This window comes from Protomyctophum parallelum, assembly GCF_964188405.1.
Source record: "Protomyctophum parallelum genome assembly, chromosome: 20".
Lineage (NCBI taxonomy): Eukaryota > Metazoa > Chordata > Actinopteri > Myctophiformes > Myctophidae > Protomyctophum > Protomyctophum parallelum.
In genome coordinates this window covers 20,342,184-20,354,683 of record NC_139718.1, presented here as the reverse complement: position 1 = coordinate 20,354,683, position 12,500 = coordinate 20,342,184, and the positions used below count along the sequence as shown (strand labels likewise).

Here is a 12,500-nt window from a genome sequence, read left to right as displayed (position 1 = left end):
TACTATCACAATATAGAGTTTTCTAACACTTATTTTAATCAAAGAAAATCACCTACACTACCATTTAAGTCTTTATGAGAGAACTTGTGTGACAGAATTATAACTACATTTGATCCATTGCTACACGTTTATGTGCATGCAAGGTTATGCAAGGCTAAGTGACAGCAAGCATGAGTTGTATTTGAGTTGTATTTGGTGCGGCGGGCACATACAATGGAAAAAAGAGAGACATCGCTGGTTCTGTCTTCATCTGATAGGCCGTGCTAGTGGCCATCTCGTCTCCCCTCTTGACAACTGAACAAATGAACATGAATATTCCTTCATATAATATCATCAGCCCAGCTGGCTTCAGGCACACGCCAATTCCCTCTTGGGGTACCCCCCTCCCAGTGTCACCACATCCCTCATTTTAGGGGCACCCCTCCTATCTAAAGGCGACCCCCTTAGGAGGTGACCTTGACCCTTCACCTTTGGACCCCTGCACCCCCACATCACCCTTCCTCCCACCCAGCCCCCTTTTTTTCGTGCTCTTTGGTTGGCTGAGAATGGCATGCCCATTACCAGGTGTCACTTATTACACCCTCACACACGCTGACAGCTCTAATTTATGGAGATTGCGTGGCGTGTGGCGCGTGGCGTGTGGATGCCGGGTTGGGGGTGGATTTCTGTGTGTCTGCGCATACACGTTGGATGATCCTACTAGCCACTTTCACCCTGGCGTCCGTTGTTTTTGGCCGTGTCATTATTAGGCAAACATTGTTCACAATCTTTGCACAATTTGTCCAAAATGGCAAGCGTGGCATATAAGCGAGTCACAACGCGCCGTGAGCTTGTACATACAGTAGATAGATAGGCTATTTTTTGTTATTGTCACTAATTTTGGGTGACACTGTCATACGGCTACGTATAAAATGGGGCTTAACTGGTTACGTTTTCCGGGAGACGATTTGCATGCATTGGCCTAAATCTTCACGCTTTTGTGTATTTCTGCATGTATTATGTGCATATGTACATGAGCACATGCATGCATTGTGGAGGGATGGATGTGGATTGTGGGGAAAGGAAAGACTACCTACAGGGCAAATGAAAGAAAAGCAAAGTGAAAGCAAAGTGAGGGCAAAGAGAGAAGAAGAGAGTCAAATGGATTATACTATAGCAGGGTTAGGCCCCAACCTGAGCTGGCTTGATTAGAGACAGATACCCCAGACTCGACAGTTTGAATAACAATGTCCGTCTGATGGAACACACACACACACACTCACACACACACACACACACACACACACACACACACACACACACACACACACACACACACACACACACAGAGGCAAGCTGAAAATCCACAGCTCTTTCAGGGTGTCGAAAATTGTCATTTGAATGCTGGCAAATTGAGTTGACATCACAAAATGTATTCCTAAAGGACATATTTTGAAGAATCTTATACCGTCTGCGCGGTTATTGCATAAAAGTTGGCTGCCTGTAAATTGAACTCGCCACAGAATACTACTGAGGTTATTCAATGTTCCATTGTTTATTTAGTGACTTTTAGAGAGTATGTGACACTTTTTATATATTTTTGAATTATTGAGCAACAGCCAGTAGATGCTATTTATGTTAGGGGCAACATGGCCTCATGAATTTATTTGGGAAGGACACACATGGCGTATCGCTCTCGTAATGAATGAGTTCTACGCCAATCAGACCATTCAGACAAATCGTACGTGCTCTGATGAAGGCTGCATAGCCGAAACGCGTCAGCGTAACTTTTTGGTGTTTGCCAATAAAGAAATGGAAATGTGAGTACCTTGTCCCCCGCTTGTTTAATTTTTGGATGTGCTACCTTTTTGGAATTTGTATTCCTATTTTTTGATGTATACTTGATTTGGGTTTGGCACTCCACTGAAAGCCATTGCTGATGCGCAACCTCTTTTTCTCAAATCGTACGTGAGCTCATAACGTACAATAAAGTTTGCAGCGTGTCACTTCGTGCCGTGCTGCGAGCTTGTAGACCTGCTATTTCTGAATGGCCCAACGCTATCTAATCTAAAATGACACACTGGCTGCTTTCCCAGGTTGTAATGGGTTAAATTGTCTTACCTCAAAGCGGCAGGTTTGCTGAGCGAGGTGGCGGCAGCGTCACTGTTATTATAAATGTTAGCCATTTTCTTAATGATTACGTCACCGACGGGACGGTAGGCGCTGGCCGGAGCAATATCTTGAGCCGACAAACCGGAGAATGTCGACCACAATGTCACACCACTGCTGCTGCTGCTGCTGCTGCTGCTGCTGCTGCTGCTGCTGCTGCGGCGCTCAGCTGCACGCACACACGCTCTGCGCACGCAGACCTACACACACTTAGCACATGCACATGTTTACATTACTTAGAAGATTACATATAGAAGTGTGCACAAGCACACACGTACAAGGGTGAGCATCTGAAAGCAAATTGGGCCGCTCCCTCTCACTGATTTGCCTGGTGTTTGACGACGTGTGTGTAATGAATTTATTTACATTCATAGTATGTTTAGTTGGACTTGCTTAGGTGTGCATGTGTTTGTATATCTATGTGTGCATGCCGTGGCGTGCATGCACTAGTGCTTGTGTGTGCGCGCGCACGTGCGCATGTGCGTGTGTCCAGTGAGGTTGATCCCAGGCAGCTCGCTGCTCTGCCTGTTTCCAGCGCGTCAGGAGCAGCTTACATAAGAACAGGGCAAAAATAGCAGCCGAGAGAGGGGAGTGGAGGAGAGGACTGTGCTGGCACGCACACAGCCGGAGCGGGACCGCGGGGCACGCTACAACCCTCAGTATCATCACACTCTCTCACACACACACACACTGAGAGAGAGGAAAGACCGATTACAGCCATACTTGCTTGATCATGGTTTAGTGTTTTTTCTGTGTGTCTTTTTACACTTTCCCTGTACTGCTTCGGAGACTAAATCATAGAAAATGATGGAGATAGCTGATGTGACTGTGCGGTGAAATCCTCAGGCACAGTGGTTATCAAATCAAATGGTCTCTGTGTTATATGCATAAATTATTTAAATTAAATTAAAATAATTTAATTAAATTAATCTATTCATAAATCAATAGATTTTTACTGTGTATCAGGATATCAACAGAATATATACTGTATAGACACGTGGATATACCAATGGCAATCACTTCTTTGTGAGGTAGCAGGAATTGGGCACCATGCACCCCTCTCTCTCTGTCTCTCTGTCTTGACTATTAGGCAGTGTACTACTGTCTCTGTCTCTCTCTATGTCTCTGTCTCTGTCCTGAATGTGAAGCAGCGTACTACTGTCTCTGTCTCTCTCTATGTCTCTGTCACTCTGTCCTGTAAAGCAGTGTACTACTGTCTCTGTCTCTCTGTCCTGACTGTGAAGCAGAGTAGTACTGTCTCTGTCTATCTCTATATGTCTCTGTCTCTCTCTGTCTCTCTGTCCTGACTGTGAAGCAGTGTAGTACTGTCTCTGTCTCTCTCTGTGTCCCTGTCTCTCTGTCCTGACTGTGAAGCATGTAGTACTGTCTCTGTCTCTCTCTGTGTCCCTGTCTCTCTGTCCTGACTGTGAAGCATGTAGTACTGTCTCTGTCTCTCTCTGTGTCCCTGTCTCTCTGTCCTGAATGTGAAGCAGTGTACTACTGTCTCTGTATCTCTATATGTCTCTGTCTCTCTGTCCTGACTGTGAAGCAGAGTAGTACTGTCTCTGTCTATCTCTATATGTCTCTGTCTCTCTCTGTCTCTCTGTCCTGACTGTGAAGCAGTGTAGTACTGTCTCTGTCTCTCTCTGTGTCCCTGTCTCTCTGTCCTGACTGTGAAGCAGTGTAGTACTGTCTCTGTCTCTCTCTGTGTCCCTGTCTCTCTGTCCTGACTGTGAAGCATGTAGTACTGTCTCTGTCTCTCTCTGTGTCCCTGTCTCTCTGTCCTGAATGTGAAGCAGTGTACTACTGTCTCTGTATCTCTCTGTGTCCCTGTCTCTCTGTCCTGACTGTGAAGCATGTAGTACTGTCTCTGTCTCTCTCTGTGTCCCTGTCTCTCTGTCCTGACTGTGAAGCAGTGTAGTACTGTCTCTGTCTCTCTGTGTGTCCCTGTCTCTCTGTCCTGACTGTGAAGCAGTGTACTACTGTCTCTGTATCTCTCTGTGTCCCTGTCTCTCTGTCCTGACTGTGAAGCAGTGTAGTACTGTCTCTGTCTCTCTCTGTGTCCCTGTCTCTCTGTCCTGACTGTGAAGCAGTGTAGTACTGTCTCTGTCTCTCTCTGTGTCTCTGTCTCTCTGTCCTGACTGTGAAGCAGTGTACTGCTGTACTGCGGTGAGTGCCGGTGCGTGTCTCTTCTGACAGGACAGCGGACCGGGGAAGTACTGAATACATGAAAGACGGTGGAAGGAGAGATTTGTCAGTGTTCTTGTTCCTTTTAGAGGATTATATGGGTGCAGAAATAGCACCAGCATATAAACGCCAATGTGTCTAATTAATTATTTAATTATTTTGTTGCACTCAGTGTAATTTGCTCCGAATTAGAGTGTCGGCTAAATGTGAAATTGCAAAAGTGTAAGCAGAGCAAACAACCAAATGCAATCAAGACCATGTGAAAAGTCAACATTTATGCGAAAGTATAACTATACTATATAATTATAATGACACTGCCTTGATTGTGGAAGGCTTTGGTACTTCTTTCTTGGCAATGTAATAATTGATTTTACATAATTAACATGTTTATGGCGAGTATAATTATTTAGTCTGATATAAAGGACAGTTTTGAGAGAAAACGAAGCATGACCGAAGCATGAAAAAAAGGGAGCATAGGGAGTAGGCGCCGCGGACGAGACGGGAATCAAAGCCAGGGGCATGGCAGTGACGTGGCTGGCCCAGTCCACTTTCACATCTGTTCCAATGCCACAGGCTGTTGACCTCTTTAAAGCCTATACTTGGTTGACCGGGGTCCCCCAGGGGTCCATCCTTGGCCCACTTATTTTTTCCCCCATGCATCTACACCAAATCTCATCGCCGGAAATGGCTGATCTACCAACAATACATTCTCCCAATATAAAATGTCCAGAATAGGCATGCTACATATATTAATGCGGTTAACATTGTAACCACTTAAAACCCATACGTTGATGAGCGGAGTCCCTCAGGGCTCTGGGCTCTATGCTAGTGTATGTCCACATACATAAAATATCTTAGCTTAAAGTATAGCCGATCTACAAGCTTTAAACGGGACGAGTTGAAAGCTTGTCGAACTGCTATTTTCGGCTAGTGTTGTTTTTTTAGGGTTTAAGTGGTGCAACGGAGGGAGGGAAGCGTCCATTGAAGAGGTGACCAGGTGAGGCTAATCTGGCACACTTCCACTTGTTAAAGGATGAAGCGTGGCTGTGTAAAGAAGCCCACAGAGACTCTAAGCCGAGGTCAGGCCACGGCGTCAGGAGCATAGACAGTCACTCAGGAGAGGTGGGCGGGGCACAGACAGTCACTCAGGAGAGGTGGGCGGGGCACAGACAGTCACTCAGGAGAGGTGGGCGGGGCACAGACAGTCACTCAGGAGAGGTGGGCGGGGCATAGACAGTCACTCAGGGGCGGTGGGCGGGGCATAGACAGTCACTCAGGGGCGGTGGGCGGGGCATAGACAGTCACTCAGGAGAGGTGGGCGGGGCATAGACAGTCACTCAGGAGAGGTGGGCGGGGCATAGACAGTCACTCAGGAGAGGTGGGCGGGGCATAGACAGTCACTCAGGAGAGGTGGGCGGGGCATAGACAGTCACTCAGGGGCGGTGGGCGGGGCATAGACAGTCACTCAGGCGCGGTGGGTGGGGCATAGACAGTCACTCAGGGGCGGTGGGTGGGGCATAGACAGTCACGCGTGTAAAGCATACCGTGGTACAGCCCCCTCCCTCCCTCCCTCCCTCCCTAACTCCTCTCCAGTCTTTTCATAGCAGCCGCCATCCCTTTTAATCTGATTACCTCCTTAACGGTTTCATCCCCTTTTTTGCCTGCAACTGAAAAAAAGAAAAGAAAAGAAACCAACGCACAGATCTGAGCTGAGGCGCAGCTAGAGCCTCCAGGCCTGACTTATATGCTTTGGTTGTGCCTCGTGTTTGTAGCGCAGTGGTTCCCAAAGTGGGGTCCGGGGCCCCCTGGGCATCCTTAGGGGGGCTCCAGGAAGTCCTCAGCAGAATGAGGAACAGTTTAAAAACGTAAGCCCTATTTTATTTTTTTATTTTTTCAGTTTCAGTAAGTTGACTGAACACGATGTACTGTAACGTGTTGTGAACTTTTAGTTCTGATATATATATATATATATAACTACGCACACACTGTATTTTGTAATGTTGACAAACTGACAAATCCTGCCAAATCTTCTCTTATAGGGGTCCCGGGCCCTGGCACGAAATATTTTCAAATGCGCGTCCGTGGCCAAATATATATCATATTTTGGGGTCCTTGACAAGAAAGGTTTTCCAAAAACACTGATGCAGTGCACCAAAACAGCAGATCTACAAGCATCGCACTGCGACTCGTTGTGAGCTTGTAGCTGTCTGTAATTGTCTGTGTGACATCATTGACATGCTGGCGTGCAACCAAACACAAATCAGGCGTTCCCCCACTGGAAGACTAGGCCATCGTAGTCGTACGCAGACACCTGCGTGTACAAAGCCATGTACTTGTGCGTGTGTCGAAAGAGATAGAAAGAAGGCGAGGCAAAAGAATTTCTGAGAAAATGAATGAGTGAATTAGAGAAAGCTCCAGCAATCTGAGCAAGTGGGTAAGTAAGCAAAGGAAAGTATAGGAAGTCAAAGAAATTGCCGTCTTTTATCCTTAATAGCCAGCAGGGACGAGCCTGGCGAAGGTAGGTGTGTGTGTGTGTGTGTGTGTGTGTGTGTGTGTGTGTGTGTGTGTGTGTGTGTGTGTGTGTGTGTGCGTGTGTGCGTGTGCGTGTGCGTGTGCGTGCGAGCGCCGGAAGAGATTTTTAGTACACGGTTGCCTGGAAATCTCCAGGGGGGTTGAACACAACTACCAAAAAAGAGAAAGTGTGTGTGTGTGTGTGTGTGTTTCTTACAGTGTGTGTGGGTGTGTAGCTATTTCCCTGGAGATTGCACCCCCCCCACACACACACACACACACACACACTCAGTTTCAGTTTGGCTGGTTGATTTTTGGCTTTCACCTTGGTTGGAGGGCCTACTTTTTCTATTTTGGGGAGGGGATGTGCAATTAATTAATATTTTTGGCTCTGTGGGCGTAACGGGTCGCAGTGCACGTACGCGCGCACACACACACACACACACACACACACACACACACACACACACACACACACACACACATATTTTTATTTATATATATATATATATATATGTGCGCATGTGACCCTTGGCCCCTCCCCTTCCTCTGCACCCCCCATTAGCCTCTCTGCTTTCAGAGGCAAGGCTCTCATGCATAATGCAGAGATAACAGGGGAGGCTCTCATTAATAATTACTGCCGCCTTTGATGGATGGAGAAAAAACGAAGGGGGCCGTTAAAAATGGAGAGAGACAGAGAGAGAGAGAGAGAATGAGTTTTTTGGGTGGTATTTGCTGCTTTGGGAGTGGAATGCATTTGGGGGATGTGTTTTGGAGGTTGTACAATCAAAAGGGAAGACTGATGTTTGGATTGTGTTAATGTTTTGATCGGGGAGCAGGTTCTCTCCTAATGATGGATGGATCCCTGTCCTAATTGTCTTTGTTTTGGAGTTGACTATATCGGTCGCCGTGGGTGTCTGTCTCATGTTGGTTCTGTGATCTTCCTTGTGTCTCTCTCCACCTGCGCCGTGGTGCTGTGGTGGGAAAGCCTTCTCTCTCTCGTCTTCCCTGATTTGCTTTCATGTAGGATATGTTGTAATTCTTACATTTTGTAAGGAGAAATGTCATTTACAGTGGGTACTTTTGTTCGTGTGTGTGTGTGTGTGTGTGTGTGTGTGTGTGTGTGTGTGTGCGTGTGTGTGCGCGTGCGCGTGTGTGCACGTGTGCTGGTTTAGTCAGAGCCCTGAGGTCAGACAGGAAGTTCATGTATGACAGCGAAGCTTTTGGACCTCAGCCCGGTCAGCCTATCGGATAAAAGTGGCTCAAGTGGTCAGCCAATGGGGTAGCGGCTTGGTGGCCTTTGATGAAGGGCCCAAACATCAGCCTTCTTCCCTAAACCGCAACGCTGGGGGGGTAAGATGGCTGACGCCCAGTGCTGCGTAAAAAGTGAAGGGGGCATAGACATGGATGAGTGTGGAAATGTGTGGAGCTGTGGTGGACTAACTGATGACTTTCACTGTAAATAGAAATACTGTACTTTTGAGTCCACTACATTTCCAGGAATGGACTCTTGGATCAGAAATTTGAAAAAATATGTAATGATGAACTATGAATTATAGCCACATAAGGCCTATTCCAAATAATAGTGAAAATTGCCGATGCGTTGTGAGCTTCTAGACCGGCTGTTTTTTTTCTTTCATTTCTGAAAATATACTCAGTAATTCTCGAGTATGTTCACTTTGTCCACCATCGATGGGGAGCAGTGGAGCGAGTGGCACAGACAGAAGAGAGTCAGCGATGATGGAAAGACAGAAATAACAAAACGAAATTGAAAATTTGTAAACATTCACGAAACGGGAGCATTTAAGAAGACTGACATCAAGAGATTACATCTCCCGAAGGGGAACAACGCAGAGGAGAAGCCTCTGTAAAAGGTGGAAGAGAATGGGGGGGAGAGAAGAGAGAAGAAAAGAGAGAAGACCAGGGATTTGAGGAGGAGAGGGAAGAAAAGATTAGAGCTCCGCAAAAAATCGAAGAAACAAAGGAGAGGTGGGTGGAAGGAAGGGGGAGACAAACGGAAGCGGGTTATGCCTGATATATTACTCGGTCGTGTGCCTGTGTCGCGCACAGGGAAAACAGTCGATCTACAAGCCTGCAACGCTGGCTTGTAGGTCAGCTGTTTTCCGGAGATGCCAGATCTCCTCAGGATGGTGGCATCTGAAACGCACTGCGGAGATAGGGGGAGACGCTCTTTTGGCGTCCTCCTAATCGACGTACACACGCTGTAAAACCTGGGCCTCCTCCAAACACGCACTGATGCAAAGCTGATGAAAGCGTTGGCAGTACACACAGTAAAAAGAAATATATATATATATTTATTAAAATGCTAACTCGACTCTGAGAGTGTACAAATGGAACCAAATGGGCATCCATTTTGTTGCATTTGAACACTCGGGAGACATTGCATGACACGCTCACACTCGCGCACACACACACACACACACACACACAGATCTCGTTTCTACCAAAAGCGGGAACCCGTGGCTATCCTTTGCATTCACGAATTCAAGATGTTGGATGATGACATGGGAGTGAAAACGCTTTCCAGTCCTTATTGTGTTGTGTCAGGGTTGATTGTGCTGCTATTTAACCCTAATGATAATTGATATAATGAGGTGTCTTTGTCTTGTTTGTTCCTGTGTGTGTGTGTGTGTGTGTGTTGTGTGTGTGTGTGTGTGTGTGTGTGTGTGTGTGTGTGTGTGTGTGTGTGTGTGTGGTGTGTGTGTGTGTGTGTGTGTGTGTGTGCGTGTGCGTGTGCATGTCCAGGTATGAAGCAGAATGCGGACATTGGTACTCAGTATCGCTCAGCCATCTACACCTCCAGCCTGGCTCAAACGGAGCTAGCTCTGAAGAGCAAGCTGTCCTACCAGGAGGTAACAACGCACACACACACAATTTACAATTTAGGCATTTAGCAGACGCTCTTAATCCAGAGCGACTTACATTTAAGCAAGAACAAAGCATGGGAATACATCACATAAAAAGCATTTATCATGAAACATGCGTAAGCTAAGAAAGTAACAGTGGAATATTTATATAGTGAAACTATACATACACTATACATATAAACTATACATCTTTACTACTATGCTATATATGTGTACTATGGCGTGCTATGACTACATACAATACAATTACAGTGCTGTCTACATAACATGCTATAAGTCTGTATCAAATGCTATATAATCCAACAGAAATGCTATCTAAGGGTTTAGGGTAAGTGCTAAGGGCCATGATGGAGTCTGAAAAGGTGGGTTTTCAGGCTACGGCGGAAGATTGGGAGTGATGCTGCAGTTCTGACTGCAATGGGAAGTGCATTCCACAGTTTTGGAGCCAGAAGGGAGAAGAGTTTGGGACGTGTGGAGCGTTGTCCCGGCGTTTTTAGTGAGGGTACTTCCAGCTTCCCTGCGTTGGCTGATCTGAGTGCGCGGGAGGGTTTGTAGGGTTCAATCATACTTGTAAGATATGGGGGAGCCATACCTTTGGTTGCTTTGAATGCCAGCATCAGAGTTTTGTATTCTGTGCGGGCAGCGACCGGGAGCCAGTGGAGGGAGCGGAGCAGGGGGGAGACATGTGAGAATTTTGGCTGGTTGAAGACCAAGCGAGCTGCTGCATTTTGGATCAGCTGGAGAGGCTTAAGTGCACATGCTGGTAGGCCAGTAAGGAGGGAGTTACAGTAGTCGAGTTTTGATAAGACTGTTGTCTGGATTAGGAGCTGGGCTGATTCCTGGGTGAGGAACGGTCTAATTCACACACACACACACACACACACACACACACACACACACACACACACACACAATGAATATGTGGAAAAAGCGGCCTGTGATACATTGTCACCTTGCATGCCGAACATGAAACAAAAATTTAGTGTATGGCAACAGAGTACTTGGTTTGGAACAGACCCATCTTGTCTCTTTCTGTCATAGTGACATTTGTCCTGCATCAGATCATGTGTCCCTATCCAAATCAGGTTCTCCAATAGCCTCTTGTGATTTTTGTTTTGGTTAAAATTGTTGCTTTTAACCACAGGAAGTTATTTTCCTGTCTGTTCTTTGTCCATCTCGAGATCTGTTGATGCGATGGACGTCACACGTGGCAGGTGTCTTGCTTCGGACCCGAGGCAATGCCGTTTCCAGTGTGAAGTCCATCGGATGAGTGGTTCACGAGCCGTCCCGCTTCAGTCCGGCACACATTCTGAACGCCGGCCATGCACTGAATGGCCATCGCACTAGCGTTGCTGTCGGGCAGAAACCTCTTATCTCCATATTCTAACTTTTTGTGTTTTCATGCCCTACTTGATCAAGATCATACTGCAAGCGTCACACAAAAACATCAAAAGTAGCAGATCCACTGGCCCGGGCAGTTAGCTCAACCGTCTGGGCACCTAGGCTGCCAAACCAGCCGCACGGCGTGTCGCGGGTTCGTCTCCCGACTGCCTTTGCCGCGCGTCACTCCCCATCTCTCTCCCCCTTTCCTGTCTGGCTACTGTTCACTGTGCAGGAGGATGCTAAACGCACACCAGTCTTGGCTACTGTTCACTATCAATAAAGGCATAAAAAGCCCCAAAGCTAAAAACCTAGCAGATCTACAAGCTCGAAATGTGTTTTGAGCTTGTGTGGATCTGCTACGTTTTCTGCTTTTGAATTTGAATCCTCAAAAACAACGTTTTTGGACATAATGTGGTTTCCACCCGATAGAGAGACAATATACATGTATAGTGCCTTTTCAGAAAACTAGTTTTGTTTTGTTTGGGTCCTTTGAGATCTCGCCGCCCATTGTTTAACCAGGTAGAGCATAAAATAACAATAAGTAGCACTTAGTGGCCAGTCTCTGGAGTGGTGACCTTTCTGAGCGTGGGGCCATTTAGTTATGCCAAGCCACCTCAGCTTTGTTGACCCCCCTTTACCTCTCTCTATTCAGCGGTATATATGTCCGTCTTTTCTCCGCGTCCATCTCTCCAGAGGAAAAGACAAAGGGAGAGGGGTCAATAGGTCACCCCCCCCCACGAACACACACAAGGCACATGTGTCCCTCTGTCTATCTCTCCCTGCATGCGTCTGTCCATCTACCCACCCATCCATCCATCAGTCCGTCACTCAAACTGTCTTATTGAATTCAGCTCCGCCCATTCTCTTAATTGGATTCATAGGAGAGCCGGCGTGTGTCGTGTGTGGGATGGGTTGGAGAGGGGGGGGGGGGGGGGGCTGATCGTCACGGTTACTGATGGCTCCCGGGGTCAGCAGTCACGGGCCATGGGGCGCTGGGGTTGCCGTGACGACGACCTCCACCAGCCTTGGCCTTGGGCCGGGGTCAAAGGTGGGAGAGGAGAGGCAGCTGGGACCAAAATGGAGGGAGGGAAGGGGTTTTGGGTGGAGAGATGGAGAGGAAGAGAGGGAGTGGCAATTAGATAAGAGAGCCGAGACTGACACGGTGTCACCGTCACTATGACGACCTCGCCCCTCCGGTGACGCAGGCGGGACCCCCTGCTGAATGGTGACATAGGGGGGACCCCCTGCTGAATGGTGACATAGGGGGGACCCCCTGCCGAATGGTGACATAGAGGGGACCCCCTGCCGAATGGTGACATAGTGGGGACCCCCTGCTGAATGGTGACATAGGGGGGACCCCCTGCCGAATGGTGACATAGGGGG

General features: G+C 47.4%; 1 protein-coding gene across 1 annotated transcript in view; it reads left to right on the top strand.

Annotated features, from left to right (window-relative positions):
• msrab (methionine sulfoxide reductase Ab) overlaps window positions 1-12,500 on the top strand; it is a 51,084-nt gene that overhangs the window by 25,592 nt on the left and 12,992 nt on the right. Inside the window, exon 5 of the mRNA XM_083791160.1 lies at window positions 9,613-9,719. Coding sequence (XP_083647286.1) covers window positions 9,613-9,719 — 107 coding nt within the window. The remainder of the gene's footprint in view (window positions 1-9,612; window positions 9,720-12,500) is intronic.